We start from the raw sequence: 13,180 nt of genomic DNA on the forward strand, positions 1-13,180 counted from the left end.
TGTATATTCTTTGCCGCGGAAACTGCTTTACGTAGTTGCTGCTAGTATCTGCACCGTTGTCTAGTAAGGGGTATGGGATACACAGATATGACGGTGATTTCATAAGCCTACTTTTGTTTTTTGAAATAGAGAAGTACGCCAACATATGAAAGTAGGCTTGTGAGATCACCTTGCTGTCTACATATCTCCTTGTTGCTAGGCTTCGGGTCAGTAAACAGGTTACCACGACAACAACTACACATGCAACAGTAGAAGGATATTTTCACGCCTCATTTTCTATGCGGCCCATGTCGTATCAAAGGAAATAATGCTATTAGTTCTTCCCAGAACTAATTTTATCACCATAAGCAATATCTCGGAATACATTATCGGGATTATGTAATAAATTGTTCTGTCCTCCAACACCAACTGCAGTAGTTTGTGTACTACCATCTAACGGTCAGAATGAGAACTATGAAACTGTGTGCTAGGTTATTTGTACTAGAGTTGAAAGTCGCAATAAAATTCTGATGCAGGGTTACCATGCATAACTACAATCTGTATATGCGGAGCAGAACTTGTGCAGGATCCACGACGGTGTGTCTGTTTTAATTCATGGTTCAATGGCTTTATTACGTGTTGTTTAATCCAAGGAAGAAATTAAGTGTGCGTTCATTTTATCAACATAACCCCAAAAGTTAGCACGTGCACCATGTTTACTGAGGAATAATTTCGAGGTTTTGAGACAGTGTATTCCACTTTTACAGGGCTGTGTTATGGACGGGAAAAGTAATATCCTGCAACATTGATTCTGCTAGACTGCTGCAAAAGAAATATTTGTGCAGCAGACATTTCTTGGAAAGTAATTTCACTACACGAGAAAGATTACACGGTTCCGGGTGGCTCCGATTCTGCTTCGCAATCATTCCCACATCCTCCTGTCTCTTCATTGAATCCTTTGCCCTCAGTTATAAATCACAAAGACAATATTCACGATGTATTTCTCACCTCCTGAAGAACACACTGATGCCGTCCCCTGTAACACATATTCCTATCCATGCACATGGTGTGGTGACAGGTCTCACAAGAATTTACATTCCTTGGTGGTGTAAGCAAGCAAACAGGTTGAAGAGTGAAACGGTCAGGCACAGAGAGGAAGATGCAAATCGTGGCATATCAGTAAGTCATTAGGAAAGTAACACTTCTTCATTTTTGCCTTGGAACGTCCTGCCCATACCTACTCATGGAGCAGTTATTGAACTAATGGAAGAATATCTGTGGCAGTTGCCCATGTGAGCATCATCAGATAATTCATAAGTTTGGGAAAGCAACCCTTGTGACAAGCAGCTGGAGTGCAAAAACAGAAAGTAACATATATTTAGGTACTCAGTACTGTGTTGATTACATCATGATCATCTGCAGTCAGAGATTGTGTACAAGAAACTAGTTCTGAACTTTTGCTCCATCTCTTCACTGCTTTGCAGACACGTGTTTTTCATCTCTGTATGTTAGAACATAACTTCCAGACGATGGTCAGAGTTCATTCTGTGCTTTATCTTGAAGTGATTATATTTCTATTTAGAATTGTATGGGAAATTGTTTCCTAACTCACATGGTGTAGGTAAGAATGAAGTGCCATTACTTTACAATTGACTTGAAATGTTCAGTTTATCTGCTTCAGTATGAAACAGTGAGGTGCAGAATTGATAGCAGGATTCACTGTGTATTTTGCAATTAATTTTATCATCTATTTCTGAGGTAGGAAGTTAATAGTATTTACATATTTTATTCAGCTCTTATTATTTTGGGTATGTTTTTCATCTAATTTATTATTATGGGTATATTCTTTCAGTTATTTTATTATTTGGTCCACATTATTATCTTTAATAATGAATTTGGAAACATGAGTATGTTTCAGGATCATGAGTTCAAAGTTCTTTAATAATGTTATTGCTTTTCATATATTATTAAATGCAGTCCTGTGCCTGTGTTTCTATATGGGTGTGAAACTTGGTCTCTGACATTAAGGGAGGAACATAGACTGAGGGTGTTTGAGAAAACTGCTTAATGAGGAGTGTTGTAATTTGTACTCTTCTCCAAGTATAATTAAAGTCAGGGAGGAGGTGATGTGCAGGGTATGTATCACGAATGGGGGAGAAGCGGAATACATACTGGATCTCGTGTGAAAGCAAGATGCAAACACATCATTAGTAAGACCTGGGCGTAGGTGGAAGGATAATGTTAAATTGTATCTTATAGAAATAGTATGGGCTGGATCCATTTGATTCATGATAGGGACCAGTGGAGGGCTGTTTTGAACACGATAATGAACCTACGGGTTTATAAAATTTGGGGAAATTCTTGAGTAGCTGAGTGAATAGCAGTTTCTTAGCTCAGCTCCATTGATTTGAGTTAGATACAAAGAACACACTTAGTATGTGTGACCTCAGTTTCTAATATCAGAATTTACCCATTATTTGCAGTTACTGCTTGTCCGCCACTAACTTGTGTGTCATTCAACTGTACTCCGGAATACTATTGTGTAATGGAACGAGTTCTGTGCAAGGAGAAATGTCCATTAAAATGTAGATGTATTAAAGGTTTGTTTCAAGTATAACCACTCTGGTCCATGTTCATGTCAAGTCCCAGTAGGAATATGGTACAATGTTTAGTGCCTGAGACCTCAGGATGTCAAGTAGAGTTCTTGCCTGGCCAACTAGAAAGTGTCAGACTAAACTGGATTCTAGTTAATGAGTCCAGGTGACCCAAATAACTTTTATCACCATAATGTCCATCACATCAGCACTCCCGACCTTAGGAGTTGAAGACTGAATGATTTCAGACATCTTAAAACATGGCAGTATATTTTATACTTCTTTGGGCCTCCCAATTATACGTAAGTAGATCACGTGCAAGAACTTCGGCATATGGTCGTGCGTGAAAGTAGAATGCATGGGGAAGCAACAGTGTTGTGTTGATATGTCTCTCTGCTAGCAAGCAATGTGATGCACACAAATCCAGGCAGCCGTATGACCTGCTTCACCTTTGTTCTCATTGTTCCAGCTAGTAGGCATGTCCATGTTTTTGTTACTGTGTCCAAACAACAGGGCAGTGTTTATGACTTATGGAGGTTATTTGAAAGCTTAGTGGTTTAAAGTCCACTCAAGAGAAATTTGCTAAAACAACACATGTAACGTCTAATGCCCTTTTAGCCTCTTACCAGGTTTCTCATAGAACTGCTAAATGCAAGAATCCACACACAATTGCAGAAACACTGATTTCACCAGCAGCGATTAACATAGTATCAACAATGTTGGGTGACTCTTCTGTTGATAAGCCAGTGCTTCCAATGGACATAAAAAGCTGCCTACTTGATCATCTCATAATGTTGAAAGTTCATTTCGAGAAATACTTTTGCAGTGATACTGATGAATGTAATTGGATTAAAAATCCATTCGAAAATGCTCCTGGGCAATCATCTCTGAATGTAAATGAGCAAGAACAACTCATCGATCTTATTAGTGATACTTCATTAAAAAGTATTATTATTATTAGAGGGGGTGGGTTTCTCCATGCACTTAAGACCAGTTATTGGTCCATTATGCGTCCCCTTTAATTTCTACTGTCGGTACCTGATATTTCCCCCATCTACCAGAGGAATTGGAAACTACTTGGATGGGAAATTGTTACCAAATTTTGCTCAGAGGTCTCCTAGAGACATGAAGATCTTTTACGTGCCATAAATTTACGACATGGGACACACGGCTTAAAGTCCCTCCTGGAGGACTTGTTCCCCGAATTTTTCCGCCCTTAAAAATTCCACGACCTCTGCCGGGTTTGAACCCACATACCTTGAGTCATGAGGTGGGAACGTTACCCCTAGACTATGGAGGCCGCTTCATTGAAAAGTAAATTTTTAGGAATTGTCTTTGTTGGAGTTCTGGATACATATTGGCAAGGAATTCCCAACTTTGAGCCAAAAAGCATTGAAGATCCTGATTCCTTTCGCAATAACTTACTTATGCGAGACAGGCTTTGGCAGCTATAAAGTAAAAGTATCGCTCAAAGCTAAATATTGCTAAATAAGTTAGAGTGGCCATCTCTGATATTACACCACGTTTTGATAACTTTGTTCTCAAAAGCAGGCACATCCATCACACTGAACTTTGATATTTAAGTGTTTTTCTTTGCAGAAAAAAAATTAAATACTTGTTAGTCAAATATCGTTTCATTTGAATACATATTTTGGTCAATTGCAAGTGTTAAAACTAATTTTTATTGTAGGCCTAATATTGTGATACCTTATGCTACATGCCCTGCCCATCTCATTCTAATTATAGTTGGAGTACAAGTTATGAAGCTTTAATGTTCACCATATCAAATTGACTTGGGGCAGCTCAGTACAGCAACTAGGCAATGGGCTGGGCAATCAAAGCATCATGGATAATTTTCTGCAAGGAGCAAAAGATTTCTCTTGTCTACAGCACCCACATATGCTCTGGAGTCTATCTAGTATGTACTAGGAGCTCTTTCTGTAAGGGGCAAAGTTGACGGCTCATCTCCAGAAAATGCCAAGGTTAAGAATATGACAATATGAAACCCCCCCCCCCATGTTTTTTGGAAATGGGGCTTAAGTGTAGGGACTTTGCCACAAAACTTAACTTATATAGCAAGGTGGAGTAATTAAAATTGGAGAAGCCAACAGCTTATACAAATTTCCCATTTTATGGAACGTGAAGGTTCATTATCATGTAAATGTGTGTCACTGATTTATATCCTAGGACAGATGAATCCAGTACATAACCCCCATTCTAGTCCTCTAAGATCCATTTTAATATTACCATATAGGTATCTGTCCTTCTGGTTTTCCCACCAGAACCCTGTATGCATACCGCGTCTCTCCCATTCATGCTACACTACACTGATAAGAAGGGGGGGGGTCAGGAGAAAACTGAGTTCTACTAGAAAAGAACTTCGCTAAATTGTTAACATAGGAAGGGTTAAAACTTTAAAATAATACTAACATACAATATACTGTTTGCAAATGGAATGAAAAAAGTTCCTGAACATACCAGTTGAGTTTAAAATCTACTTATATCAAAACCTTACTAACGAAACAAATACCTATTAATAAAATATGAATGGATCATAAAAAATTACAATTTAAAAATCATGGAAGTGAAAACAAACAGTGCAGTTGTGCTTTCATTTATTCATGAAGGTATGTCACTGATCTCGTTCAAAAATTTCTCTTGTAACAATTTTTTCATAATGAGAACAAAGTGTTAATGAAGCGTCTATTGTGAACATGACACAGAGATGTACACATCACTTTGTGCAGCTGCTGGAGGGAGACACCTAGACACAATATTTTCTGTCTTTTATAAAACAGGACTGTGGAGTTTTAAATTATACCTTGCCTTCATCCAAACAGCAGAAAGTGCTGATGTCTGTGCATATCATAGGCATTTAGGGACAAAAATTTAGAAAAATGAATAAGGGGGTAGGCGAAATAAGGGCTAGATTTCTATGAAGTAAGACCTATCTGAAATCTAAATCTATTGATAACATAAAATAAAGGTATATATGTACACTTTGGCACTGTGTTATATTTTGCATGCTTCATACTACATTTCCTAAATTTGATTTTTAAAAGGATGAATACATTAGAACTGAAATTTCAAAATCATACCAACTTTTCCAATTAAAAACTTCACAGTAACAAAAGAACTCACAGAAATTCTGAAGAATTACATGTTCCTCATGTTGACTGGTATATTAACAAATAATATAAATATGAAATTGCCTAAAATTAGAAACATGTAAGTACAATTTAATATAATACAATGGACATCAGGCTCAAATATTATACAGCACTAAAATAAAGTATTAGTGGAAAGCAGCTTGGGAACTGTCACGAGTAATTCAAGCTTGAAAGACGTTACCATCTTGTTTATGTCACAATTATCACAGATGCAGAATGGATCAACTACTTTCCTCAAAATTTAACAGTGGAACTATCAGATCTGTCTATAATCTGACTACTGTTACAATTATAAACAATCTTCATACAATTCCTTTATATAGTAGAAGATAAATATTCTAAATTCAAGTGACCAGAATATGGAGAGGGAAATATGACGACACATCTTCTGTATCCAGCAAAATCAAAAAATCGCAGGTTGACCTCTGATACCCCAATCTCATTCCCATACCTTTATTAAGTCAGTCCAGCGATTTTAAAAGCTCTTCACAAACAAATTTCTGCAACCACATGATATAATGTGTGTACTCAAGTTTCACTTTCCTATACTGAATTTATGCATCACACAACAAAGGCTGCATTTACCCTAAATTTTAAGAGATCTAACCACCACTTTGATAATGTATGAGCTTCCATGTTTCAAGGACACAACTGGGTATGTGGATTTGATGGGAATATACCAGTGAGGATAGAACAAGCACACCTATCGCAAATTTGTATCATTTAAATAATGCTTTATACAATGTCGATATTACAACTTTTACGTTAGGAATCTAATTTTAAGTGCACTTTTTCCCATTGCATCCTTGGCAAATAGACTTTACACTGTCAGCACACTCAAAACAATGAAATAAGGATTTTAACAATACACAACATTCTTTCCCTCTGTATCTTCTGCTACAATGTTCTATCAACACAACGCGCTTTTAATAGTTGTACTGTGCTGCAAATGTACATCAGCACTGAAACACCTTCCGTTCATGCAGCAACAGTAAATTTCAGAAGACTGCAAAGGATGAAAAATGCACCACAGAAGAACTGTTTATTTATTTGACCACAAATGCATCCATGCACACACTGAAGTCACTGTAACCACTAACATCTTTGCATTAATAAATAAGGCCAAGCAGAGACTGATCCACTTGCAGGTATAAAATTTTCACTGCTATCAGCATCCTTCATCTCAGCTACCTGTACTTGGAAACAGTAATAATGAACAGAAACTATATACAACTAGTGTACATTACAATGAAATGAAGGACTCTGCTAGCTACGTAGTAAAATCAAAGGCTATACGCAGCACTGGTAAGATTGTTTATACTCTTTTTAGAAATGTAAACCACATTCTTTTAACTTTCAACTCAAATCCACTCCTACAATTCATTGCCTGGATCATTCATAATGCATGAATAATGTACAACATGTGCAGATCAGTGCAAATACCTTGAGCATTTTAAAATAAATTGTCAATCACAAACCAAAACAATTTATACAGTCCAGACCACTTCAAATCTTCCAGTATGGGTAAAACAAACTAGTTTCCACTGAATATGAATTGCTACAAATCTGACATATGTTACTGCTACTTCCCACACTGTACAGTCTCTTCATACATAATCTCCTCTTCCTAAGGAAACAGATATGCTGACATGACGACATAAATCCTGGTCCTCGCTGGAAGCTTACTAAAGAACTGCAAAACTAACAAACTTCTAGCCATGTATGTACAGCATAAATACTCTAGCAAGGCAAAATTCCTGTTATCACAATTTTCTTTATAAATAACCTTCATTTTGCTGTCTCAGGTCCCCTATACCCAAAATTCAACACTGTGACAAGTACTGACTCCATATTATTGTTTTACTTCCTACCCTATTTACACAACTCGGTGATGATACATCAATCAACATCCCTACAAACTGTTACCAATAATAATAATAATAATAATAATAATAATAAATGAACAGCAAATTCTAGACAGTGACTTAGCGACTAATATCGTCACCAGTTTCAGATGTCTAGGACATAAGTTGCTGAAGCCAGCTACATGACATGTGCAATGCTAATAACTCATCAGCTAAGGCACAAAGCATTGTATTACCAATGATTAACTAAGGTCAAAGTTCAGTCTTTACAAAAGAACTAGTCAATATTTACATCTTTTAACACTGTCAACAGCCTTCTAATATAAGTGTACTAGATTAATAACACAGTTAACACAAACGTATACGTCTCTTAACTTGGAAATTAAAAGATTCGTAACAGCCACTTTATTCTGTTACTACATAGTGACCTTATGTCAGTCAACAGACACGTGTTGGTGGACCTACTTACTGACAGATGCATACAAAACAGGCCAAGAATTGGAACTTCAGCAAGGTGACATTAATGAAACAGAAATAACATACCAGCAGAAGTAGAAAACATGGAGAATTCTGCTTGGTCAAACAAAGGATGTGGACTATGTACACTTTCCTGAAAATGGTGGATCCAATACAAGTGCCAGAAAGAAACGTTTAAATAACAAATGAAGCAAAACAATTTAATCTGGGGAATTTAACACTGTGCCTTCTGAGTTGTGACACCACGTAGTTGTATCAGTGGATACCAACATTTCGGAGAAATGTGCTGCCTCTGCCTTCAAGCCAGCAACTGACATGCCAGGGCTGTGCCACAATCTGAATATATGCTGCTGCAAAAAGCTGAAAACATGCAAATGGGAATCTTCACTTGTAGCACCATATGAAGAAAGAACATAGAAGTCGATTCTAAAGGGTTCTGATGATAGTGTGTTAACACTCAGAATTACTGGGGTTTGGGACTTTTCCCATTGTCTGGTGATTGAGGTTAGTTCTTTCTAAGGGACCCAACTGAGTAGGTGCCTTCTCCCCCTCACCAGAGGACAGAAACAGATCCAGTTTCCAAAATGTGTTTTCTAGTTTAAAGAATACAGAGGTTCTCCAAGCTACAACTGATAATTTCTACCACAAATGTTGCCTGCAAAACTTTAAACAACTAACATTATGAAGCATATAAATGCTTTAGCTCTCATTAAAGGTTGCGGGATTATCATATTGCAGTCAATCATTAAGAAGGGGAAAGAAATGGACAAAATAGAAACTGATAACCTGAACCGCGCCCTTCCCCTTCTCTCCTATAAATGCCACTCACGTACGAGAGCCGTGAAGGAGGAGGAAGCAGTCCATCGTTCCTGGCTCTATTGTTGTGTTCGCATGCTCCCCTAGATAAACGTGGGGTATCCAAGCTAGGTGGAGGAGCTACAATGACTCATTGGCTTCAGATAACAATAAATACAGATTTAATAAAAAAACAAATTACACAAAAATAACAATACATATTCGTGGCAGAAAAGAACACGGGTACAACACCCAATCTCAATTGCGAAGCAATCGCCCGTCGCTGCAATTTGGGTCGACAAACTATCTCACCCCAGTTTTGGAACTTCTGTTTGGGCATTAACAAGTTAGCCTACGACAAACACAATAATAATCCTGAAGGGAAATAAAATAATAACGCACATCGCAAGCGTTCAGCCATTACCTTGCCGGCCAGCCAGGTAAATCCCCCCCCCCGGCACTACAGCCCCAGTGGGCCTAGGCCTACCTCCATGAACTTCTCCGTATTAATTTCCGTTTTTCTAGATCTTACACATTTGGTAGGACTCCTTCGGTGGGTGATCAGCTTGTCGCAAGGCCTTAACCTGTACACAAACACAGAAAAACGCATGCGCACAAACTAAACATCAATGCCCTGAGTGGGATTCGAACCCACGATCCGTTTCCAAGCGAGCGAAGACAGTACATGCCTTAGACCGCTTGGCTACCGTGACCGGCTCCAGCCAGGTAATACCGAATGGAATTTAGAAATACCCCAGCCAAAACCAGAACTTTCAGCAACAAAGCCTGCTGGCTGGTAAGCGTCCTTCCAGGTCGACATCGTCTGAGAGACTGTTTTGTACGCCTATTCTCTTTCCGAGAATACGAGGGGGTATAGGGTCATGTAACATATGTCATCATACTTAGGAGTGGGGATGGAATCTGGAAATGGCAGCCGCCATGACATCACTCGTGAGCGAGCTGACCTATAGCACGGCTCAACCCAGTCTTCCATAAATACAGCACCACGACAGTCACACAACACACAAGTTACAATCAAACACCACCAACAAATTCCAAGAGACAGTAAGGAAATATCTTGACCAGGCAACAGAACTTCATGTTCAGAGAATGTGAATCAACTGAACATTATGAGATGCTGCACTGCGCATACTTGTGTGAGACAGATGGTACCTCTCGCAAACATCAGCATGTATGTCTTCAAGACTGTTACCCAGACCTAAACATTATCAAGTTAATGGCACCAAGAAATGCACAGCTGACAGAAGTACTCCATTCCAAATGCATGAAGTGATGAAAAGTTAATGTTCGCTGCTGAAGGGAACATGGTACTTCTACATATGAGAACATGTGAAACACATTTACGCAGGGCACATAACACTGCATATGAAGGCAAAGGAGCAGATGAATACTGCGATTATCAACCCCAAATAACTTTAGGTTCTTTCAACACTGGCACTTTGAGCAGTATGGGTGTTGGAGTTACATGCTCCTTGACACCTGTACAAATGTCAAATGCGAATAAACATTCTGTAATTAATAATGATATGCAACAACATGAACACAAACCACATTATGTTCATTTTTTAATAAAAGTACAACTGAAAACCCATCTTCCCATTCATTCTTATATCTGGTGAAGCCAAATATACCTTTCACAGGATTAAGTGTTGCCTGGATATGAAACAATGACATAGTGATGGAATGGAGGAGTTTGTAAATTATTGTGAGCACCATGCAAAAATAGCCTCCACAACCCCAAAAAAGTGAATTAGGCTATGAATAGCTTTGTGTCTTGTGTGCTTGCATCAAGACTTTCCAAAACACAGTTTTGGCGCACTCCCCAAAAGAAAGGGATACAAGAAATAACAAGTAATTTTCTTAAACATCACTATTATTTACAATCAAACTTGTCAATGTGACGCCAGAACACAATCTGTTAAGAGCTTATTAATACTGCAAACAGATGTGATTCACACTGCAGAAATGATTCTAAATATTTTAGAATTATCATGGGAACCCAAAAACCCCTCTGAGGACACCAGGGTGCCTTAGGCACCTGCAGTGACCCCTGAAGTAATGAATGACTTTTAACTACAGATACATCAGTTGCATAAATATTGTGGTGTAACAACAATAATACATCAGTGCATCGTGGTCATGTTGTGCATCAGACCTGTACCTACTCTACACTGCCTCCTCTCCTGCTACCAACACCTGCACTTCATATTTTACCTTCCCCAATTATTCTTTTGTTTCCTACCCTTTTGCAATGGCCAAGTCACCATAAAGTAACAGAACAGTTTTTTTAACTATAGAGCTTGAAAAAACTTTACTACACTATTATCCTCACTTACTCCACTGAACATCAAGTTGTAAATAAAAAACGTTAAATTTCCATCAAAAATACTGTCAATATTTGTCACAACTCTTACATTATCTCTGTACTTTTTAATCACAAATGACCACTAGTCAAGAAAACGTATGTCACACACAATCGTAAGAAATTCTAAAGGACACTACATACTTACAAAGGATTGGCCATTGAAGCACAACATACAAATTGTCAGCCTTCCAGCTCACTGATTATTGCCTTCAGATATTACAAGAATATACAAACTATTCACCAAAATTCTACATGATGTTCAAGCATCTTGAAATTAAGTGGTGTAACTACATTTCAAATGTTCAATGTGAACCAGAAATTCACTGATAACTTTGATCGACCACTCACCATATTTTGACATTTAATGTTCCAAGTTCAGATGAGAAAGCACAAAACTTATCTTGTTTTGTCAAGGGCAGGTGAAATATTTCCAATTGTGTCACAGCGGCGATAGTATAGTAAGTATGGGACCCGGGGTCCTCGTGGGCGCAGAACATTACTCTCCTGCACTGCCTTCACTACACTGTCGTCATATCGCACCCAACCTCCATATCCCACATGAAAAACATCCGTTATATAATGTCCTTTTGTGGCTTCTTTTCCATCATGGTAAACGACTGAAAAGAAACAATACATAACATGCTGAAGTTGTGGCAAACTCAAAGAGTAATGACAAAACTGCTGAGGTGCTATTCCTTCTATATGTTAGTCTTTATATCTGAAGTTTTTGGTGTTTTCTTTTAGGTCATTGGGTAGCCTGGGAAATCCATGCTGCTGGTCAGGTTGAGCCTGTTTGATGGTAGGCCCAGTGCAGGCCGCGACCCAAAATTGATACTACCCAGTCTTTGGTTAAAATTAATTTAAAATAATTCAATCTATGCATTACTTTCCAATTTCTCTGTTTTGTGGTTATATGGTATTATGCATGAAGTGATATTTGGTATTATAAGATATATCACCATGCCAGGGCAGTATATAAGAGGTTTTAGATACGTTTACCTTCTGAACCTGATTTCAAGCAATCATAATTCAATGTTCACTTCTTGTAATGAACCAAGTTTCATGTGTGAGCTGAAGTGCAATGTTATTGTTTCCAATGTTTATGAAGTTCATTAAATGTGATAAACAATTTTATTATGTAGGATCTGAGGTTCTCACAACAGTGGTTATGAAGAGTCCCGTCTTCTGGGATGTAATATAGTAGTCCACTGAAAGCCTGCCCAACTTTTGGAGGCACATGTTGCCTCCATCTTCAGGATCAAAGAATATGCCAAGAAAGAAACCAGCCTGAAGTAGGCAGCGAGCAAAATGTAGGCTGACACTACAGACTGCACAGAACTATATCCCAGGGAACGGAACTCTTCTGAACAATTTTATTACTTCAGTGCCCTTTAAGCAACAGCTGGAATGCATATTTCACTAGAATGGCATAATTATGATAAATTACATTCCATCCTTGTAAAAGTAAATACTAATACACATCTTTAATTTTAAACTGAACAACCCACACAATCCAGACAGAAACCAAGCAAAAAACCACCAGACGACATACCAAGCCTGGTGGCACAATACTGATGCAGTCCAACAAAAAAACGATATATTTAACATTGCCCAAGACATGAAGCAATCTCCAGGAGGTCAAGGACAGCACTGGTCTTAAAGCCCCGAGATGCCATTCGAATGTGGGTGTATTTCTCTCAATTGTTGGGCTATCTCCAAACTACAAAGCATCTCAACTCCCTCCCTCAGACTATACTCTTCAAATACATAATATTGTGTAAAATTTTCAATATTTGGCACTTCATCAAACCTGTTTCCCTCCTCCCTTGATGAAGCATAGACAACAAAGCCAAACCACAAAAAGGCCCAGAAATAAGCATAAGTGATGGGCCTGATCTGTATCAAAGTATCCAA

The 13,180-nt window shown here is 38.2% G+C and overlaps 1 protein-coding gene and 1 long non-coding RNA gene across 6 annotated transcripts in view; one reads left to right on the forward strand and one right to left on the reverse strand.

Moving 5' to 3' along the window:
• The first annotated feature begins 9 nt into the window (after positions 1-9).
• LOC117282385 lies at positions 10-13,176 on the forward strand. 2 transcript variants are annotated; one of them, XR_004513115.1, is made up of 3 exons: positions 10-1,600; positions 2,463-2,579; positions 12,011-13,176. It is a non-coding gene; the product is annotated as an uncharacterized LOC117282385 (long non-coding RNA). The 2 variants fall into 2 exon arrangements; XR_004513114.1 differs by lacking the exon at positions 12,011-13,176 and having other exon boundaries at positions 437-1,600; positions 2,463-3,269.
• The window catches only part of LOC111865275 (ubiquitin carboxyl-terminal hydrolase 10), a 55,939-nt gene continuing 53,820 nt past the window's right edge, over positions 11,062-13,180 (reverse strand). For all 4 annotated transcript variants that reach the window (XM_023853176.2, XM_023853177.2, XM_023853174.2 and 1 more), the window contains one exon: positions 11,062-11,883. In XM_023853176.2, coding sequence (XP_023708944.1) covers positions 11,663-11,883 — 221 coding nt within the window. In that variant the 3' untranslated portion in view covers positions 11,062-11,662. The remainder of the gene's footprint in view (positions 11,884-13,180) is intronic.

This window comes from Cryptotermes secundus, unplaced genomic scaffold (assembly GCF_002891405.2).
Source record: "Cryptotermes secundus unplaced genomic scaffold, Csec_1.0 scaffold2107, whole genome shotgun sequence".
Classification (NCBI taxonomy): domain Eukaryota; kingdom Metazoa; phylum Arthropoda; class Insecta; order Blattodea; family Kalotermitidae; genus Cryptotermes; species Cryptotermes secundus.